Consider the following 20,601-nt stretch of genomic DNA (forward strand, 5'->3'; position numbering starts at 1 on the left):
GCACTTAAATTTACTTACTTAAACCAAGTATGCAATGAAATAAGTTGCTTAAATAAATGTATTCCTAATTATTCAGTTTATTTTAAAAACAATATTTGATTAACAAATACTTCTTTGAAGTAACTCTAAGCAGAACATTTGTTGAAGTAAAGTAAGCCTCCCTTTTCCAATACATGAACTTGTCATTCAAACACACAATTGATCCACATGCTTTAACTACTGTTTATTTGCACTGTTTATAATATGTAAAGTTATTTCATGTGATACTTAACAAAAGTGAATTTTGTGGTTTAATCTATATGAGTTGCATATTTTGGTAGTTGAAGTACTGTATGTATGCCATTCCTCTATTTGTTAGTGGAATAACGTTTTTAAAACTTATTTCAACTATCAAAAAATGTTCAATGGCCGTTGTTTTCTGATAATTTCTCAGTACATTATTTGCATCTGTTGACGTGTAACTGTATTTGTTATTGATTCAATTCTTGCTTATTACAATATTTAAATATTTGAAGATTTAAAAAAAAATATTTCTATTACTGAATTTTTTCATTAGGCCATTTTTACCTACTTTTCATTTGGGGCCCTTTTTACTGGGGCCATTTTTACCGGGGCCATTTTTTCCTGGGCCATTTTTTCCGGAGCCATTCTTACCTACATTCGTAACAAGTCATATTCTTGGATAAGGACTAAAAACCGTAGGCTCAGGTAACACAATTTGGCTTGTGTGCACTGAAAAGAACCCAGTACATTTTTCTTCGAGACGAGTAGGGGTTTACCCCGGTGTTCACTGGTTAGACAAAAAGACCCTTAGGGGAGACGAAAGTTACTGTATGAGCTAGTCCACACCTCATTCAAGCACTTTGATACTCCTATAAGGCCCCATAAAAAATTATTAGTTTATCGCCCTATCAAAGAATAAAAACTGATGAGGAAGGGAGGTTTTTTTTTCCCAACCTCGCCCCCATTTTACCGATGATAAATCAATGGTTAGGGACACATACATAAAAAGTCATTAGGTATGAAATCAAATTTAAATATGTTTTTGTTGTACCAATAAACATATTTGCAAGAAATGCTGAGCTTATCAACTGAAAAAAGATGGAACGACTGTTTGAAATAAAAATATATATGTTGATTTTTTTTTTTTAAATCAGAATTTCCCCAAAGTGATGAAGGGGTGGGTGATAAACTAACACATTTTATATGAACACTGAGGCTGAAATTGCTTAAAAATTAAGAACAAAATAAGAACAAATTGAGGCCGAGGTAAAATTTCAAATGAGGTTATATTTTTAAAAACCAAAATATTATATCTGTACATTATGTGAGTAGGTGTGACTGTAATACCCAATACAGTACAGTAGGTGTACCTATCAGACATTTGGGGGAAATTTTTTGTGGGGTCGCTTTCACCTACATTCCAGTACAGTGTACACTTGCCATACAATTAAATCATTTTTTGTTTAAAAGGTGTGTAAACCAAGAACAAAATAAGAACATTTTGAGCCTGAAATCTGCCAAAAAATAAAAACACTGAGCCTGGACAAAATTTTACTGGTTCTTTTAAAAAAAAAAGTGTATATTTTAATTCAGCGGGGTCACAAGAATGTAATGAGTACCATACCAATTGGAGTGATAAAGCAAGGAAATTATAAATTTATTATTCATATGGTTATTTATTGAAAATTTATAGTACTCTTTTTGGATGCCTATTTCTAATTCCTCAGTTTGTTAGGTTCAATTTACTCATTTATTAGTGTCACCCTACCTCCTCTACTCATCCGTATGTTTATCTATTTTTATCTGTTCACCTCACTTTTAATATTTAACCTTATGTTTCCAAAGCCAGCTCCAAATATTTTATCCAAAGAAAATATTTTATTAAGGCTACAAGATAAATACAGGACAATGACCAGCTCAGTCCTTCAGGATAGTCACCTTGTAGACAAAAAAATAAGTCAAAATACTGTACTGAAAATTGTGGGTAATGATTGCTGGATCTCAAATGAGATACAAAATTGTTAGGAAAAGCTCAAATTTAATCATACATTATATTTAAACTGTATGAATAATCAAGTTTGCTCAGTCAAGAAAGAAGGAATAGAATATCTTAGGATACCACCATGTAAGAAAATGGTAAACTCATTATCCCATTAGTGGTAATGGTTAGTCTAAATACAGACATTATGGTGTCATTTAGGTACCTTGGTAGGGCCAGTCCAACAAAGAGGGTAATGAAATATGGGATAGATGGCCAAAGTCACAGAGAGCATGTCATATATTTTAATTAGATGTTATTGTAAATAGTCATAACAGTGTTCAAATTTAAGATAATTTAAGATATCTTAGTTTTCTAGATCTAGAAAACTAAGATATCTTAGTTTTCTAGATCCAGAAAACTAAGATATCTTAGGTCTTAGTTTTCTAGATCTTAGTTTTCTAGACACCCATTTTGCATGACAGAACAGGTACGGTAGTGTGTCGACACGAAAAGTTTAGTGTATTATACAAACGTTGAGACCGCTACACAGCGGCCTTTGCTTCGAGATTTGAGCATGAAGGCAATGCAAAAGCAGCTTTCTTAGCTACGTTTTTTGTCCGCTGATCAGTTAAAAAACATATTTCATTTTTATTTTATCACTGATTAGCCCATAAATATAATGTGTATGAAGAAAACATTAAACAATATTTTAATTTGAACCTTCAAAAAGCAGTTAAAAAGAAATTGCTATGAAATTTTAGGGGGGGGGGGCCAAAGCCTGTTTAGCCCCCCTCTAAATCCGCCCCTGGTAACACATCAGTTAGGGCAACATCACTCCTAGGAATTTGAATGTTAAGCTTAGCTCTGGAAGTAAGAATTTGGATGAAAACGATTACTTACAACATTATGGTGGATTTAAAAAATCAGTTGACGAATATAGAAAATTACAATGTTAATGAATTGTCATTTAATATTTTAAAAATAGATACAAATTTAACAGGTCAGTGTGGGCTAGTGGAAGTGCCCGAATGATATGAATTGCATTTTTTCTGTTTCAAAATAAGCTGCTTATTTAAGTATTGCACCGAACATTGCAATAACTAAAATAAGGGAGGAATTGGAGTACATAGTAAATTGTGAGCTGAGCGTGATTGGTATGGTTCCTGCCTCTTGCATGTCAGGGCCCGGGTTTGGGATCCGGCTGTGCAGCCGAGTATTGAGTTTGGGTCAGCTCCTCGATTAACCCTTTCATGAGAGTTAGGCGAGTTTGTATCTTGTACTCGGGTGTTGGGGCTCTGCGTCTTCCATGGGTCTCAGCCAAAACTTCCAGTGTTTATTATATTTGAGGACAAATAAAGATTTATAATTATTATTGTAGAGGATGTTGCGTGGAATGAAGGAAGAACAGCATAAAAATGATATTTTTTGAAATCTTATTTTCAAGTTCTTTAATGTGTATATTCCATGCAACCCCTGAATCGATGTTGATGCCAAGAATTTGTTTTTTCTAATAAAGGGACATTTATAATCTGTCTGTAATCCAAGTCTACTTTTATTAGATTTGGAAAATAACGGCACAGCATTTCTTAAAAGGAAGGATAACTGAATGTGTTAGCAGAAATATAATTTGAAAAAATTGCTCAATTCTTAGTTGAACACTCCGAAACAGTAGTGTCATCAGCATAGAGGTAAAACGAAAGTAAATTAAAGAACGTACAGTATTAATATAGAGACAAAATTTGAGAAATGGCCTTGTATATTTCGTACATTGAAATTTATTGGATAGGCAAGTTTTGAAAAGACCATTAGTGGTTCCACATATTTCATAACTGTGAAGTTTAAATAGGAGAATAGTCACAGGATTGAATGCCTTGGAAGGTTGATAAAATACCAAAGGCAAGTTCAGTATTTGCAAAGGCATCCACAGTATTATCACAGTGTGTTTGTCTGCTGGTTGGTTGATTAAGGAACAAATATTAAATTTAGCATGCAACTAAAAAGGAATAACAACCATAAAATGAAAGCTATTTTTATTTGTTTTCTATCTTTGAAATGAGTAAAAATATATACAAACGTAATGTGTTCAGAGTCAGACCATTTCTAAACTAGATTTACCATTATACACATTTTCTTCACAAAAAATTAACTGCTTGTCAAAGAAACATAACTGCATGTTTTAGTCTAAAATGCATGCTAGTGACTATATAAACAGTTGAGGTTGCTGCATTCAATTATCAGCATACAAATGGCAATCAACAGAAGTTTAAGGTGAAGTAAATAAATTTTGTAATTAAAAATAATAAAAATGCAATAATATAAAAAAAATAAATAAATAATATAAATAACATATATTAGCAATACTGTAAATGATCTAATAAGTGCTGCAGTGCTTATAAAATGGTTAAATGCTATGCTTTCTTAAAAAGGTTTTAATTCTACAAGTTATTAGATGGTTAAAATAGTATTGTGTACACAAAACAATAGGCCTATCTGACTTGTAATGTTATGTTAACTTTGTGAGAAATCATGTAAATCACAACATAATTATTTTACACAGTAGGCCCTAGAGGTAATAGTAATAATAATAAAAACAACACATTAATAATGCTCAACTAAATTTACATACTATAGTATCAGGGAAAACTGTACAATAATTTGTTATGGTGCTTTCGTCACAATGCTTGAAACAACATGTAAAATAATATGCTGTATTAAAATCGTGTATATTTACAGTGTTTAGATGTAAATTGAAATGTTTAGGTTACAATTATATTGTGGCACAGAAAAATTCCCATTCAATTATTAAATATTTCTAATATAAAGAATCCTCTTTAAATGCTTCCTCCAAATTGATTTGAACATTTTCATGAATCTGTTTTTAAGAAACTTAAATTTATGTAAAATCATAAACTATGAAAACCCATAAAAAACATAAATTAATACATTGAATATCTCCTATAAAAGGATAGGTCATCAATTTACAATGATTCCTATTAACACAAAACACAACAGCAGCTCACAATAGCGATAAAAACGCACTTACACAGTGCATCATAACAGTTGTTGTTTGAGTTGCTATAAATAATATAATAGGTTCTGTTTTATTATGCTGTAAATGGGCCTTTATATATTTTTTTTACTAATTTACAAACCTTATCTTTCTTTCATTGTTATTTCCAATCATCTAATAAATACCTATCAATCTAAAAGTTAAATACCATATTCATCCATGAATATTCTTCATATGTATTATTATGGATATTCTTCATAATATATATTATTATGGATATTCCTCATATGTATTATTAATAAAAATTATGATTCAAACTCAAGTCTGGTATTGTTTCAATGTTACTAAATATTGTACTTATTCCATTATATTAATATAGTCCATCTCCTATGCCGACATATCCTAAGTGGAGAGAGAGAACAATAGGTAAAATGTTTTTTCCAAGAACATAAGGTAAATGCACAGCAATGCCAGACCTCAAGGTTGAGATCCCTGATCCCTATAAGCATCTCTGATTTACAGTATGTTTGTGCAATTAAGTTATTAAGAATTATTTACATTATACACAATTAATATTTTATTTAAGTGTAGTTATAAACAACAATCTATGATTCAGGTACATTGAAACATTAATACACTCAGCAGCCATTGGAGTATATCAATGCCAATAGTATTAAAAATGATAGCTATAGCAGTACACGCTCATAACACTACACCGATTCCAATCAGTACACCGATACCAATAGTACTAACTGATGGAAATGGCTAACCTGTAAATATGCTATTCATTTTGAATGACTGCGTGGTAAGCATGCCGCAACAGTGCGTAAGGGAAGCAAGATTCCAGCAAGTCTTGTGTTAAATATGGGGACTCTTGTACAATCTGCAGAAGGAAAATACATGTAAGTATATAGAAAATAGAAATTCAAGTAAACATTTTAGATAAAATAGGGGGAAGGGTGGGGGATAAGATCGGGGATAAGATCAATTCATTTGGGAGAAAGTAGGTTTGGGACCAAAATCCTTGGCATTACTTATTAAGACATTTATTTTGCTTTGAGGATCATATATAATTTTTAAACTATTTTATTATTTAGTTTAAAATTGTGGATAAAACAAATATAATACCTGATCAAGTAACAAGTAGACCGACTCTCTGCCTTTGATTGTGATCTTGTCCGTTTCCTGACTCAACCGAAGTAGGCTGGATGATGCTAACTACATATAAACAAAAACACACACTAGGATAGTAAATCATTATTTTCATTCTTACTACAGTACTATAATCTACAAATCTTGTATACCTGTATACAAAATTCACTCAAGGCTATTAGTAATTTGTTACCACTATCATTATAAAATTATTGTTGATACAATATATAATTTACTGCATTTAAGGAATTCAAATATTTTAGCATAAACTTAAATTAAACTAAAATTAATGGTATATCCTGACCAGCAAACATAAATCAACCTAATTTATACAATGCTCCACATGCCTTTTCAAAATTGTATTTAATAATTCACAAGCAGCTTGTCACATTTTCTTGACATAAAGTTAAATTAGAGCAACAAAAACTTGTCGTGTCGCCCAAGCTCTGTGACATTTTGGGCTTTCTAAAAATGACTTTACATTTTAAAAATTTTGGGTAAGTTAGGCTGCCACAAAACAATTTTTTTTTTCTTGACAGAGGAAAGCTTTCTCTGAGTAAGAAAAAAAAACTACACGGTAATTGGACTGGAAAACTACTTACAGCAAGGAACTCCTGGAGTCTTTCCTCTGTGTCGTTCTTATTGTGGATCACAAAGAGTGAGGCTGCAATGGTGTTTATTGCCTTAGCAAGGCAATGACTGTTGTTAGGATGCGCATCCAGAATGGAATTGTAAATGGTCTGTTCACTTTTCACAAGAGTTTTTAAGCTCAACGCAATGAATACGATGAGAAGGCATGAATAGTTGTAGTCCTGGTCAGGGTCAACTATAAAGATCACATTAGAAATAAGTAAAACAATATAGTCAGGGTTTAAGCTGTCATTAGCCAAATTGATAAATCCTAAGAAAAGCTAAATTTTGATAAATATTTTCATTCCAAATTAGCCAAAAAGCTAATGGAATTGAAACTACCATTGCTTATATTCTATTGTTTTGGGCTAATTAAATTTCTATCAGATAATACCAAATTAGTTAAATTGCTAAATATTTTTTTAGCCAGCTTAAATCCTGTAAAGTATAGTTGAGCATGTAATAGCTTGAATAGAAAATAGGTCATTAAATTATTACATATAATGCACAGATAATGGAACAGGTAACAGCTTGGAAAAAGTTATTAGATATTATGCAGACAATTGATAGTAAAGTATTATAGTACAGTATATAATAATTTGAAAAGTTTTCAAACTTATCAATCTGTTCTTATGATAAAAATATCTTGTAAACATAGATACACTACTTTATATATCAAATCTCATTTTATACAAAAATACTAAAGAGTAAGCATAAATTAATACTTACTGCTTTTGTCCGATTGCAAGGCACGTACAAGTGCAGGATCCACATTACAAGATAGGCCGACGCTGGATGCTAACTCATTAACAATCATGGAAGTACCATCTGGAACATGCTCACGGAAGTCAATGACCGAGTTGTTTAAGAACGGGACTCGTATACTTAGAACCTACAGTGTTATAAAAAATCATAACTTTATGTGTCCTACGTTAAACAAAGGGTCAAATCGGCTCACATAAGAGCAGTGGCGGCTCTAGGATATAATTTATGGGTGGGGGAAGCTAAGATGTCCGACTGGGGGGGGGGGCGCTAAGTATTTATGGGTGTAACTATAATGCGCAGCGTTATCTGGGAACCGAAAGCCCAAGCCGGAGGTGGGTATGGGAGGGGGATTCCCCTCCTCCCAAAACAAAATTTTTTTTTAAATTGGAACTTCTAGATGGCCGAAAATGGCTGGGATGGGAAAACTAGGCCTATTTTTTTTTTTTTGGTCGAGGAGCTTTGGCCGATAGGGGGACTTGACCAAACCGATTGGGGGCTTAACCCCCTGCCCCCCGCTGGCGCTGCCACTACATAAGAGATAAATGGCTCAAGAACTATACTATCACTTTGCACACTATTGGGTGTAATATGACATCACCATGTCCATATATGGGCACATCACAAAATTTGTCACATAAAATTTGATAGTGTGGACAGAGCTTTATTACTTATTTATATTTCAAAAACATTGTGACTAGCTTCCAAATACCTATTTCTTGTAACTTATAACCAAACTTAAAGAAATATGTTAGTGTACTTACATCAGCTAATGCCTCTTGGGTAAGGCTCTTGAAGGCCAGGATGACACCAATGATGTTTAGTCTTGTCATTAAGTTATCCACATCTAATAATAGGAAATAAATAAATAAAATCATCATTTTATGAAAAAATCTTTAAAAAATGTCCTCTGTGACACATAAAAATACACATGATATTCAAATTAGCACTCACATTTCAGTTGCAAGAAGAGTTCTGCCATTTTGTCTGGTTGATCAAAACTTGTTCGAAGTTGCTGTAGAACATCATGATTTTCCACTACCAATTTCTAACAATAAAAAAAAATTGATATAAAAATGAGACTAGAACTCGGCATCAACATTCTGAAACTAACTGACAAAACAGAAAATAAAAGGAAGAGAAAAAACAATTATTTCTGGAGTAGTTAAAATGGAGATGATATTTTACACATACCAAGAAGATTAGGATTTTTTATAGAGGGTTGAAGTACCCCCTTCAGGAGAGATTGGATTTGGAATTAATTCTACAAAAATAGACTAACAATTCTCAACATATTAATATACATTCAAATTGAAACTATCTTAGCTTTTGCTGATCTGTTGATCAGCTTTTTCAGCGGCCTAAAATCATGTTTGTACACCTCATTGTGACAACTAAGGTCTTGAATGACAGATTAAAATTTCTTAAACAACTGCAAATACTTCTGACGTATTATATTATTCCTGAAGGCGATCTAATTATAGTTCAAAATATTGAATCACAATCACAAGTCCTACTAGTTACATACTAAATTATTCGGAAGCTAGTGAGATACTGTGAGATACCTATAATAGAGAAATGAATGAAAAACTAAAACCTGCAAGGAATAAACATAAATAGAAGAGAAAGAAGTAAGGGCAGGAGTCAATATAAAAACATCAATATTTATATGTATATTATTTTAAAATGCGCCCTGAGCAGAGGACAATCAGATCACAATTTTAAACTGTTTTTACCTTAAGTTCACCAATTTGGCTAGCAATATGCCACATCAAACTCTCACGAAGGAATTTCATTCCATATGCACCAAGTAATTCTGCCAATGCACGCAGCTCTGAAATACAACAAAGGTATTAATTAATAGCTTGATAATAGCATTCTATAAAGTGAATCACAATGTACTGAGGACGACTATGATAGCATCTAAAAGGCTACCAGTGAGATGTGATGGAATAAAAATTTACCTGTGATATCAGTGTACTCTTCTGCATTAAATGGCAGTTGAGGGTCTGGGGCCAGGCTGACAAATGCCTTCTGGTAGGGGGAGTAGCAGATTTGGCCAGCAGTCACACGGCGCAACAATGTTTCCAAATACCTGTATTATAAAGGTAAATGGATATTAGGAGGTGGAGAACCAAATGTGACCCAAGATCATAAAAGGGCTGTAAACTAAGTTTTTGTTATGATGACATAGAACATATCATTTACTTTATAATGACAGTTAAATGACCTCAATCGTGTGTCTACAGAAGCAAAGTTATGACCGTTAGAACAATTGTCATCTTATCAACTTTCTTAAATCAAGTTTTGAGAAAAATGCCTTTATTTTCGGCAGGTTTATATTCATTTTTCACTAACTCCCATCCGAAAATAGCTTAATTTTACCTTTTATAGTTGGAATTTCGAACTTCAGGAATATTAAGATTAATAGTTATACTTTATTTATTACACAAAAAAACCCAATTCAAACAAAATTCATGTTCTACTGCCTATTGACTCTTGTTTCTCAATACAGCGTGGTGCGAGTTAACAGCCCTTTTATGATCTTGGGTCACAAATACTACTTCTGACATAATTGAATGACAAGTTTAGAGGTTAGATACACATCTGTTTATGGAGTAACAGATATTGGGCACTCAGACATGCCTTCTGGTGTATTACCAAGTATGGGTAAGTAGAAAACTTGCTAGTTTGTGTAGCTGAGTAATTTTAGCTAAAACCCTGGGCGTTCTGCTGTGCAAGTATTTGGATGAAGAAGGCAACTTACCAATTTGTGTAGTTTAATGTTATAGTCTTTTCACCGTGGGCATCTTGCTGCTGGGTCTGTTGCAATAGCACACTGTTGAACACTCGCGTTATGTCAATATGAACTACAGAAATGACAGAATGTACATACTTATTCAAAATTAACTGGACTCTTTCTATCTACACTTGGCATTAAGAGCATAGGCTCTCAATAATTAAGAAGGTTTAATCTAAATTCAATGCTAACTACATAATGAAAAGAAATAATTGAAATATGTGAGGCGTCGTTATAAAACTAGTCTTGTGGTACACCACATCCATTTAAGATATTCAAGAAAATATATCTAAAGTGATATTTTGACAAAAAATGGTTTTCAATGTTTCTGAAAGTTTACTATATATATATTTGATAGTAGAAAAAGTTATGAGTTGATTTACATAAGATAAACATGTTTCTGAGACACATTCTGTAAAGCTATACTATATTTCAGAATTGATAGATTGATGCAAGTAATGAGTAATAATAAAATATTAACAGAAACAACAACTGTGGAAGCGGTTTGGCGCAGCAAGAATGGTTTGCTTTCCTAACCTCGAGGTCGGGGTTTCAATCCCTCGCTCTGCATTTCACTTGTGTTCTTGAGTAAGACACTTTATCTGCATTGCTTCTCTCCACCCACGAGTATAAATGCATACTTGGTGGGGTTGCCTGCTCCTGCATTGATTACCAGCAGCAACACTTAAAGCATTTGGACCCAAAGACCAGGGAAAAGAAGTGCACTTTATAACCTCACTTATCAGAAACTGATAAGGAAGAGGCGCATTATAAATGCCTATACCAGTAAAAATCTGACTTACCTTGATTTTCTATGCTCTGTAGGACCCCCATATATGTCTTGACGCTAAGCAGCAGCTCTGATGGCTTAGCAATTTCCTTTGTGTCAGGGTTATACATCATCATCCCAACAAGAGCCCTATAACCAACATCGATAACTATATATAACATTACTATATGATAATATAACTATAACAATTACAAAGACATAATGAAAATTATGATTAATAACAATAATCAAACATATGGCTATCTTGAACACTGTGAGATTAAAGACAAAAAAAATTATAGAATTAGCAAAGGATAAAGGCTTCTGTCAGAAAATCAAAAGACTGAAATCAAGGGGCATGGTTTTCTTCAACTACAAATTGTCTTTTTTATCTATTATCTATTAATTTATTCATGTTTAAAACATCAAAACAATTCCAAACCAGCAACAAAAGCTGAAACGATTGGATTACAAATGGTTGTATCTAATGGTGTATAGGCCAAGCTTCATACTTTGAAAGTGGTCCACAAACTCTCCTAGAATGTCATGATATGCAGAAGCAACTTTCCAATTGTGACGGGATTTACGAGCATGCCTGGTGGTAGGAACAAGTGATGATTTTAACGTTATAATTTGTGCTAAATAACTAGTGGAAATGAATCATATTTCGCATATTTAGGTAAACTCCAGGGAAGACGAATGTTAGTGGACCATATCTTATCTTGTTGACTGTTTTGTAAAGCTCAACATTTTGAAAGATATGACTTTTCAAAATGGCAGAGGTAAGCCAGGATACTCAATACGAGGATGGACAACAAAGCCGGCCGTTGAACGAGCTAGTTGTACAAAGCCAACAAGCGAAGAAAGGTAGGCCTAAGAAACCCAGTCTGCTGTTGAATGCACCAGCTGATAACAGTGGATTGGAATGGGATGGCTGTAAAATATCATTTACTGAAAAGCGCAGCAAGCTACTGAAATGTGGTTACTGTGAAATAAAAAGATGTGTAAAATGCTTGAAAATACCTGAATCAACTTTTAAAAATGTTGGTGATAGACCAGATTTTCCATGGTTTTGCGAAAAATGCATTGAGAAAACCTTGAGATTTATTAAGAAAGAACGAGAGATTGAAAAAAGATGTAGTAATTTTCTTGAAGGCTTTCGGAAAGAAGTGGAAACTAAATTAGATTCTATGCAACAGCCCTCAAAATTAATGCCGGCATTCGGCAGTGCCGACGTAAACGGCGTGCAGCTGCCCAACCCCGACGATAAAAAAATCGCCGACGTGAAGATTTTAGGCCTAGCCCAAGCTAACCAGTTGTACCAGAAACAGACGCGACAGGATCGCCGTAAACACAACATTAAACTTTATCTTTAATGAAATCAAGTTATTTAATGTTTTTTATGTTGTATTATGATTAAAATGTGAATAAAATCAAACTGGATTGTATGTTTCATGTTTTTATATTGTTTTTACCTGCATTTTTCGGTCTGACATTTTTTTCTGAACAACACATTCTTGTGTAAACATTAGGTCGTGCCTCCTAAACTCTGCCCGCTAATTGGTTAATTTTTTTCGTGGGGTCATGATGGATGGGCAAAATGTGCTTGGCTATGATGACGTCCGATCGCCCAAAGTTTTCTAGTGCGTGTCAGCTTGCAGACAGAAACAAGCTCAGTGTAAACAGATTAATTTTTAATTAAACAGATTTATTAAAACAAATAGGAAACCCTCGTGGTTTTGTTTTACAGTCAAAACTAAAAAATTTTAATGTCATTCTCTACAAATTTCCTTCATAATTAGCAACATGTTTTTGAGGAATGAGTAAAGCTAAGATTTACACTGATGAATCTACGACATCCAAATCCGAATTAAACTGAAAAAGAGTCAGCCATCGTAGAAACTTGCTTTGGGTTCCGTCTTCATTTCAGGTCGATTGGTTTTTAAGGATTAGGCAAGGCTATAATGCACTTTATGAACAATATTAAGGTGTAATGTTCAATTTATCTAACATTAACGTTTAGGCCTACTGGTGTGTCGTTTCAATTAATAGATAATCTCTATGGCAACGCTTTTGGGACTGAGGTAGCTGTACGACGCGTCATAACCGTCGCGACAGTTCATTCACAGGGTGTTGTAACAGACAGCAATGATTATTGCGTTATTTCGTTTGGAAAATCATTGTTTATTACTATTAGCTATTAACTGTTTGTTCGGTTTGTACTTTCATTTTATTTGTCATCATAAAATAAACATTGTTCAACATTTTATCAATAATTAGTTAAGATTGAAAATTAGTACTAGGCTTTCCAGTTTAATTGGGTGACTTGAAGACATCCATCACTACTACAACAGGTCAGCATGGGTTGATTTCAGGGCTGTAAGCTGAAACTAAAAATTGCCTACGTAATAACCGGCGTAAATTTTATAGCGCCGGCGATTTTCATTTCTTTGCCGACATACTTTTTTCCTAATTTTGAGAGCTGTATGCAAACAGAAATAAACAAAATCAAAACCAAAATATCAATGGAACCAGTCGGATTTGAACATAAGAGGAAGTTGTGAGAGAGATATATAATGACATCAACAATAGGATAGCAAGACAGAGGAATATAGTGGTATTTAATTTAGCTGAGGGATCAAGTAATACATCAGACTTGATTTAAATGGATAAACAACAATATGATGAACCTAACAGAAATAACGATAGGAATAAAAACAACAGAATTTGAGGTAAGACGACTTGTTAAGAAAGAATCAGAGGATAGCATAGGGGATGAGAAACCTAGACCACTCCTTGTTTGCCTACAGTCTGAAGAAATTCAAGACTGATGAGAAATTTGTATAAACTAAAGGGGGCTGGGGCTCCATACATTAACATAAGTATAAGGAATGACATGACAAAGCGAGAAACAAAGACAGATAGGAAATTACGCGAAGAAGCAAGGAAAAAGAACGCAAGTGATGAAGAGTCCAGTTTTTTATACATGGTGAGAGGTCTACCATGGGACCGGAAAGTGGTAAAAATTACAAAAATGCGTCAAAAAAAAAAAAAAACCCAATAAAATATGGGTTACAAATGCAGATGTGTTGACAAAAGAAAAATTTCAGGAACTCAATATTAGAATTAAAGAGAGACAGCCTCACATTATAGCTATAACTGAAGTTAAACCAAAGCATTTTAGGTATCCCTTAACTGCAGCCCAGTTTTATATTCAAGATTATAAAATGGAACTATTGAACATTTCAAATGATATTGGCAGATGAATGGTGATGTATCTAAGCAGTGATATTCCTTATAGTTTGTTTGACGAACAGGAATTTGGTTCCTTCCAAGAAACACAAATATGTAAAATTAATTTAGCTGAGTGAAACTTTTTAATTTTCTGTTCCATTTATAGAAGCCCGAACTTGAATAATGAAAATAATGAGCACATGAATGATTTGTTTAGAGCTCTGGCCGACAATAATGACTTCTCACATTTTAATTGCAGGGGATATGAATTACCTTAAAATTGATTGGACACATTACAGGAGTTTAACAGCAGGAATCGATAAAGAATTAGACCATTAGAGATAGCTATTTATATCAGCACGTTGATACACCTTCACTACTGGATCTTGTGTTTACAACTGAAGAGAATTTGATAGATTACATTGAGTATGACGCACCACTAAGTAAAAGTGATCATTCTTTGATAAAAATTAAAATTGTATGCAGGGCAGAAGATAAACCAGAGAAACAGCTAAGATATATGAAAAAAGAATTTAAAAAAATGCAAGATATATTAACTGGGACTGGGAGGAATTACTTAATGCTTTGGGCGATGACCCTAACAAGCAATGGGATATATTATTATTATAAGTAATTATTATTATTTTCATATTATTATTATAATTATTTTAATAATACTAATAATGATAATAATAATAATAGTAATAATAATAATTATTATTATTATTATTATTTTTATTATTATTATTATAATTATTATTATTTATATGTATTTAATTATTGTTATAATTATAAGAATTATTATTATTTTCAAATGCTTCATAAAGCTATTTTATGCTACCAGCTATATCTATGCTATTCCAATGCTTTTAAGGCTATTTAAAAAAATCTATTTAAATGATGTTTAATAAAGCTATTTTATGCTACCAGCTATATCTATGCTATTTCAATATGCTTGATAAAGCTATTTTATGCTACCAGCTATATGGTACCTATGCTATTTCAATGCTTTCTAAGGCTATTAAATGCTTTGGACCAATATTGTGGCTATGTGCTGAAATCTTGCTTAAAGTTGGTGAGATTTCAGGTGGTTTAAAAGTGTATATTTGAATGTCATCGGCATAAACCATGCAACACATACCATGTGCCTTCACCAGATCTTCTAATGGAGCCGTATATAATATAAACAAAAGAAGTCCAATCACAGACCCCTCAGGAACCCCACATGACATATATTTAGGATTCGAGGAAACACCATGAATGACAACAGACTGTGTACGGAAACTTAAATAGAATGAAATCCAATTGAGGGCAACACCGGAAAAACCATAGCATGTAGACAACCGATGTAGAAGGAGATGGTATCAAATGCAGAGGAAAAATCAAGAAGAGTACGTATCGCTTCTTATTTTTGATCAATAGCCATTAAAACATCATTCTGTACACGAAGTAAAGCAGTTTCTGTACAACACTATTTAGACCATTAGAACGATATGCTTTTAAATTATGTACAATTGTTTATTATGTAAGTATAACAAACTTGAAAGCAACAAAAAGTGTCAGTAAACAGACTGAATGTCAGCGAATTAAAGGTTGGCAAATTTGTTGTCAACAAATTGGCTGTCTGCGAATTGTCTATCAGCGAAAGTGCATTTGGCGCTGGCGCCGAAATGTCTGTCGGTGTATTGGCCAAAGGGCAGAGCTGGTTAGATTACAGCTTTGACTTTTCATTACTATGGCAACTTCAGTTCCCAAATACTGGACTAACAATAGGTTGCTGATTAAAGAGTGAGTTGAATAACTGAGCGGTTGAGTCAGAGGCATTCAATAAGTATTCTCGGATAATAGGAACTATAAACCGTAAGCCCAGTGTACACAAAATGCTCTCATGTGCACTTTAAAGAACCCAGTATATATTTCGAGAAGAGTACGGGGTTACCCCAGCGTACTGGTCCACTCGGCCTGTCATGGACAGAAGAAATTGCGTCCTTTACCAGCTGCAGGCGACATGAAGTGACCCTCAGGGGAGGAGAAAGTTATTTAAAAGTGCAACATCTAGTCCACTGCACCTTTGACAAACGTTTGAATTGGCACATTATAAATGTCTGTTATTATTAAAATGTAGACTCAAAATTTCTGTTTAAATTTTTTAATGAAAAAATTTTCAACTGAAAACACCCCATATTGTGTGTTTATTTTTGTAGTCTATGTAAATGTTGTCATTCTAAGATTATATTTTCTGTGAGAATGGTTCAGCAGGGTCATCCATTATTTTCATCATTTTCACGAGAGTACAAAACATACTCTTTTTGCTAACCCCCTCCCCCCCCCCTGTGAAAGAGTACATGATAAAATGATGATTTTCTTCCACTGTTTTATAGCGGTACAGATATAAGTAAATAAATATATATATATGTATATATATATACTGTATATATCCTCTTCCTACCCTCCAGTATTGTGCAATACATGTTGAAACATTGTGGGATAGCACAGCTCTCTATACACAATTCAAAATAAATTTGCTGATTTTTGTTTCATATCATGTCAAATTGAATTAATTGCCTTAATAAATTTTTCATTCTGTTGTGTGTGCTTTTTTTTCCTTTTGATCTTTTTGTTTAAATTAAAAATATCTTTGATATTTTGTCCTAAAATAGGCCTACAATATTCCCTGCTGACTGGAACAACACTATCCTTAATTGAAAAATCTCAAACAATCTGCTACCAAAACTATTAAAATACCACGTATGATTGCTTAGTTTGGTTACTATGACAATAGACTGACAACACTTGGTGCCACAATCAGTCTACTAATATAAGAACATGAGCCCAATCCTTGCCCAATAACCACATAGCCAAAATAGTGGTAGGCATATAGATTCCATTTTTAACACAGCAAACTTGCGTATTTTAATAATAATTCATTTTAAAAATATAAACAATTAATAAACTTTCATTTTGTTTAAAATTTCCACATAGGCATAGACAAAATAATTGAATATTTAGACAAAGTTGAAAGCGAGTTCATGAATAAAATGACGCAGAAGAAAGAAATCACATGGCTAACCTTTCACCTAGATTGGTGGTGCGTGATTTGTTGAGGGCTTTTTTTGGATGAGGGCCAATTCACTGCCTCATGCTCAAGATTGTTTGTGATTGATGATTGTATGGTGTGGTATTTAGAACAAGAGAACACGTAAAACTTACGTTATCATGAGTGTCCGTGGAATACAATAAAAAATAAATTGTGTTTTAAAATGTTAAATAGAGTGAGTGGATGTAGGCTCATTGAATTTAAAAGGCAGGAATTAGGCCTAGTGAAGTAGAAGAAAGGAGAATAAATAGGTAGTCTTAGCCTAGCACAGCACAGTGAACACATGGTCCCATTGCTCAGTGCTGTCAAACTGTGGTTTAGGCTGCTGGCCTAGGCTTACAGTTTATTCAAACTTGCGGAGATAGAGTGCATTTCCCTTGTATTTCGAAATTGTTTGTAAGTACACAATGCTTATCAACACATCGTTAATCATGGGATGCAAGATAACGCTGTGTATAAACAGTTGATAAAGTTAACATTTACTCGTGAATTGCTAGGTAACGTATGCTAACATTTCCAAATCGTCATTTTTGCACTTTTTGAAAAGTGTATACACACCTTCAACCACCTCCCCCTGCGTATGTTTTGTACGCTTGTGAAAATGATGAAAATAATGGATGACCCCTTAGCATCATAGTACAAACCTAGGACTATCCAGTTACTGTATATGTGAATGTCGTTTAACTAAACATAAACAATAAAATTCATATAGCCAAATTTGCAGAAAACTGTTCTGTTGATCAAACAATTTAACGATCAAAAAAATCATATGGCTGTGTACATGTGAACCTTACTTGGAAAAGCGTGATTCAAGATGCTGGATAAGGTATTCTCTTGGGGAGAACACATGGTCCCACACAGTAATTGAGGAAGCATAGTTAATGGCAAAGCAAAGCTCTGTGAGCTGGGTGTGGAATTCATCAATTCTAGAAAAGATAAAAACAAATGTGATTAAAGAGAAAAAAATTAGCACACTAAATTAATACCAGTCAAGAATGGCTCTACAATAACTGAATCATAGTTTGTTCTTTACATTTGTACTCCGTCTCATAGTACAGATATTCTGTACTGTGGAGCACATAAATTGAACAAGAAAATACTGTCTTTACAGATTAATACTGTTGGTCTACTAATTTACATAAACCCTTAAATTGGCTGGTAATGAATATAAAAATGTTTGTAGAGTAGTTAAATCTGTATATCAGCAAAACATTGTTTTGATTATGTATCACAGGGATTAATAATTTATTTAATCATTTTAGATAAGAAATTTAATGTTTTGAGGTGGCTTTTTCAGAGCTTACTTTTGAAAGTATCGTATACCTTTTCCTCAGAGATTCAGAGATTAATTGTCATAATATTTAAGACATTTTTCACATCACAAATTAAGGATTTTACAATCACATGTCCCATCTGATATGATTAATTTAGACCTCAGACTCAAAAAACAGCTGAGCAAACATTTGTAGTCACCAATATTGTGAAGGAAAATATAAGAAAACACAGAAGTTGAGAAAGACTACAAAATATCAAACTTAATTGATCATTAAATACAAAAACCTTAGTGGAGTCATAAAGAAAATTGGTTATCTATTTACTATGTGAGCATTTCTTTGTGTAATGCAGATGACACTGAATTAATTAAATTTACACAAAAAGTGATTATTACTCAGTAAAGTCTTCTCTGGTTTTTCGGAAGCTCTCCAGACCAGGTTTGGGAGGTGACTGGACATTCTTGAGTTTCTTGTTTAGTTCCTTAATGGCATTCTTCTTTTGTAGATCAATGACCAAAACAATTGCAGCATTTTTTGGTAGTAGCTATAGCAAATGGATAAAAATATGGAAATACAAATATGATGATGAGTCATAATAATGGATTAAAATAATGAAAAATAATAAAACTAGATTTGAACTTGTCACTGAAGACGAGTTTGGTGATCCGCCGTACTTTGACCCTCAGGAAGTGCGCGCGGTGTGGATTGAAGAATTTTTAAATGCTGAAAATGGGCTAAAGTATACGCCTAATTCAGTCTTTTAAAAAAAATAATTAAAAAAAAATATTAGGAGCATGTTAAAAGATTTACTCATGTGTACGCGCACGTCATGACGCACGTGCGCATGAAGTGTTGACTCCTAATATGAGATATATATATCAACTCTCATTGACAAACGCCTGTTAGTGAGGAACTTATCATTTATAATATTTATCATATAAAAATTCAATTTTTGAATTCAGATGTCAATATGATGACGTCACAATGCCGATCAGCCATAATGATCTATAAAATCATATCTACAACTTATGTGCTTTCAGAATATGTAATAAAAATCCTAAGGGCCTACAACTGATTAAAAATATTCATGATTTTAAGCATATATAAATTTTGACGCACGCGTACGCGCACGCTAAAAAGCGCGAATGGAAAACTAGGGTACATGACATTCAACATTGACCTAAAGCTTATGCTCACTTAATATGATTCAGAAATGACGAATGGTTAATATACTATGGGGTCATCACCATTTTGAGCAATGAAAAATGAAGGGGGTCAGAAAAAACATTTTTTTTTTACCATGATGACGTCATCAAAATGTAAAAAGACGTCACACATATAAAAGAGAATTGTCTCAGCTATAACATACTCAAAGTTGGAAGACGATCGACTATTAAAGGATAAGCGAGATACGCTCAAATGCGCATTTTCAAAAATGACGTCATAGATAAAATTCAGTTTATTGAGTTCAGATGGCAATATGATGACGTCAAAATATGTAACAAAACGTGATTCCAGCTTCAGTACGTTCTGTGTGCATGGAAATGAACATATGGCGCGTAAATATGGAAAGTTTTGGAATGCTGAAAATGACCCGAAACGTTTAAACTATCTGAATAGTGATACTGAGAATTTTCAAATTTTAACATACGCACACGTCACGATGTGTGCGTGTACAGTAATGGCACACAAAATTAAATATTGTCATGTTTTTAAAACCGTTTGTTAGTTATTAATGCCACATGAATTTTCCCTTCATATAACCTATACTGTATATATAAGTCTGATAGCGTCGAAATACAGTCTGCCGCCATCTCTGTGTTCTATTTTTTACATCTTTTAAGAATGAGAGATAAGAATGCTCTAAAAATTCATTCTTTTTTACCATG

The 20,601-nt window shown here is 33.2% G+C and overlaps 1 protein-coding gene across 3 annotated transcripts in view; it reads right to left on the reverse strand.

Moving 5' to 3' along the window:
- Positions 1-3,736: 3,736 nt before the first annotated feature.
- LOC117104672 (nck-associated protein 1-like) overlaps positions 3,737-20,601 on the reverse strand; it is a 59,117-nt gene continuing 42,252 nt past the window's right edge. For 2 of the 3 annotated variants that reach the window (XM_033245554.1, XM_033245557.1), the window contains 12 exons: positions 19,108-19,256; positions 18,233-18,364; positions 11,142-11,257; positions 10,306-10,408; positions 9,503-9,633; positions 9,275-9,372; positions 8,493-8,586; positions 8,303-8,385; positions 7,506-7,668; positions 6,749-6,972; positions 6,123-6,212; positions 3,737-5,877 (listed from right to left, as the gene is read on the reverse strand). In XM_033245554.1, coding sequence (XP_033101445.1) covers positions 5,776-5,877; positions 6,123-6,212; positions 6,749-6,972; positions 7,506-7,668; positions 8,303-8,385; positions 8,493-8,586; positions 9,275-9,372; positions 9,503-9,633; positions 10,306-10,408; positions 11,142-11,257; positions 18,233-18,364; positions 19,108-19,256 — 1,485 coding nt within the window. In that variant the 3' untranslated portion in view covers positions 3,737-5,775. The remainder of the gene's footprint in view (positions 5,878-6,122; positions 6,213-6,748; positions 6,973-7,505; positions 7,669-8,302; positions 8,386-8,492; positions 8,587-9,274; positions 9,373-9,502; positions 9,634-10,305; positions 10,409-11,141; positions 11,258-18,232; positions 18,365-19,107; positions 19,257-20,601) is intronic. The other variant, XM_033245555.1, reaches the window with a different exon arrangement.

Source organism: Anneissia japonica, unplaced genomic scaffold (assembly GCF_011630105.1).
Source record: "Anneissia japonica isolate Jap-2015-1 unplaced genomic scaffold, ASM1163010v1 scaffold287712_len2945570_cov188, whole genome shotgun sequence".
NCBI classification, from domain to species: Eukaryota; Metazoa; Echinodermata; class Crinoidea; order Comatulida; family Comatulidae; genus Anneissia; species Anneissia japonica.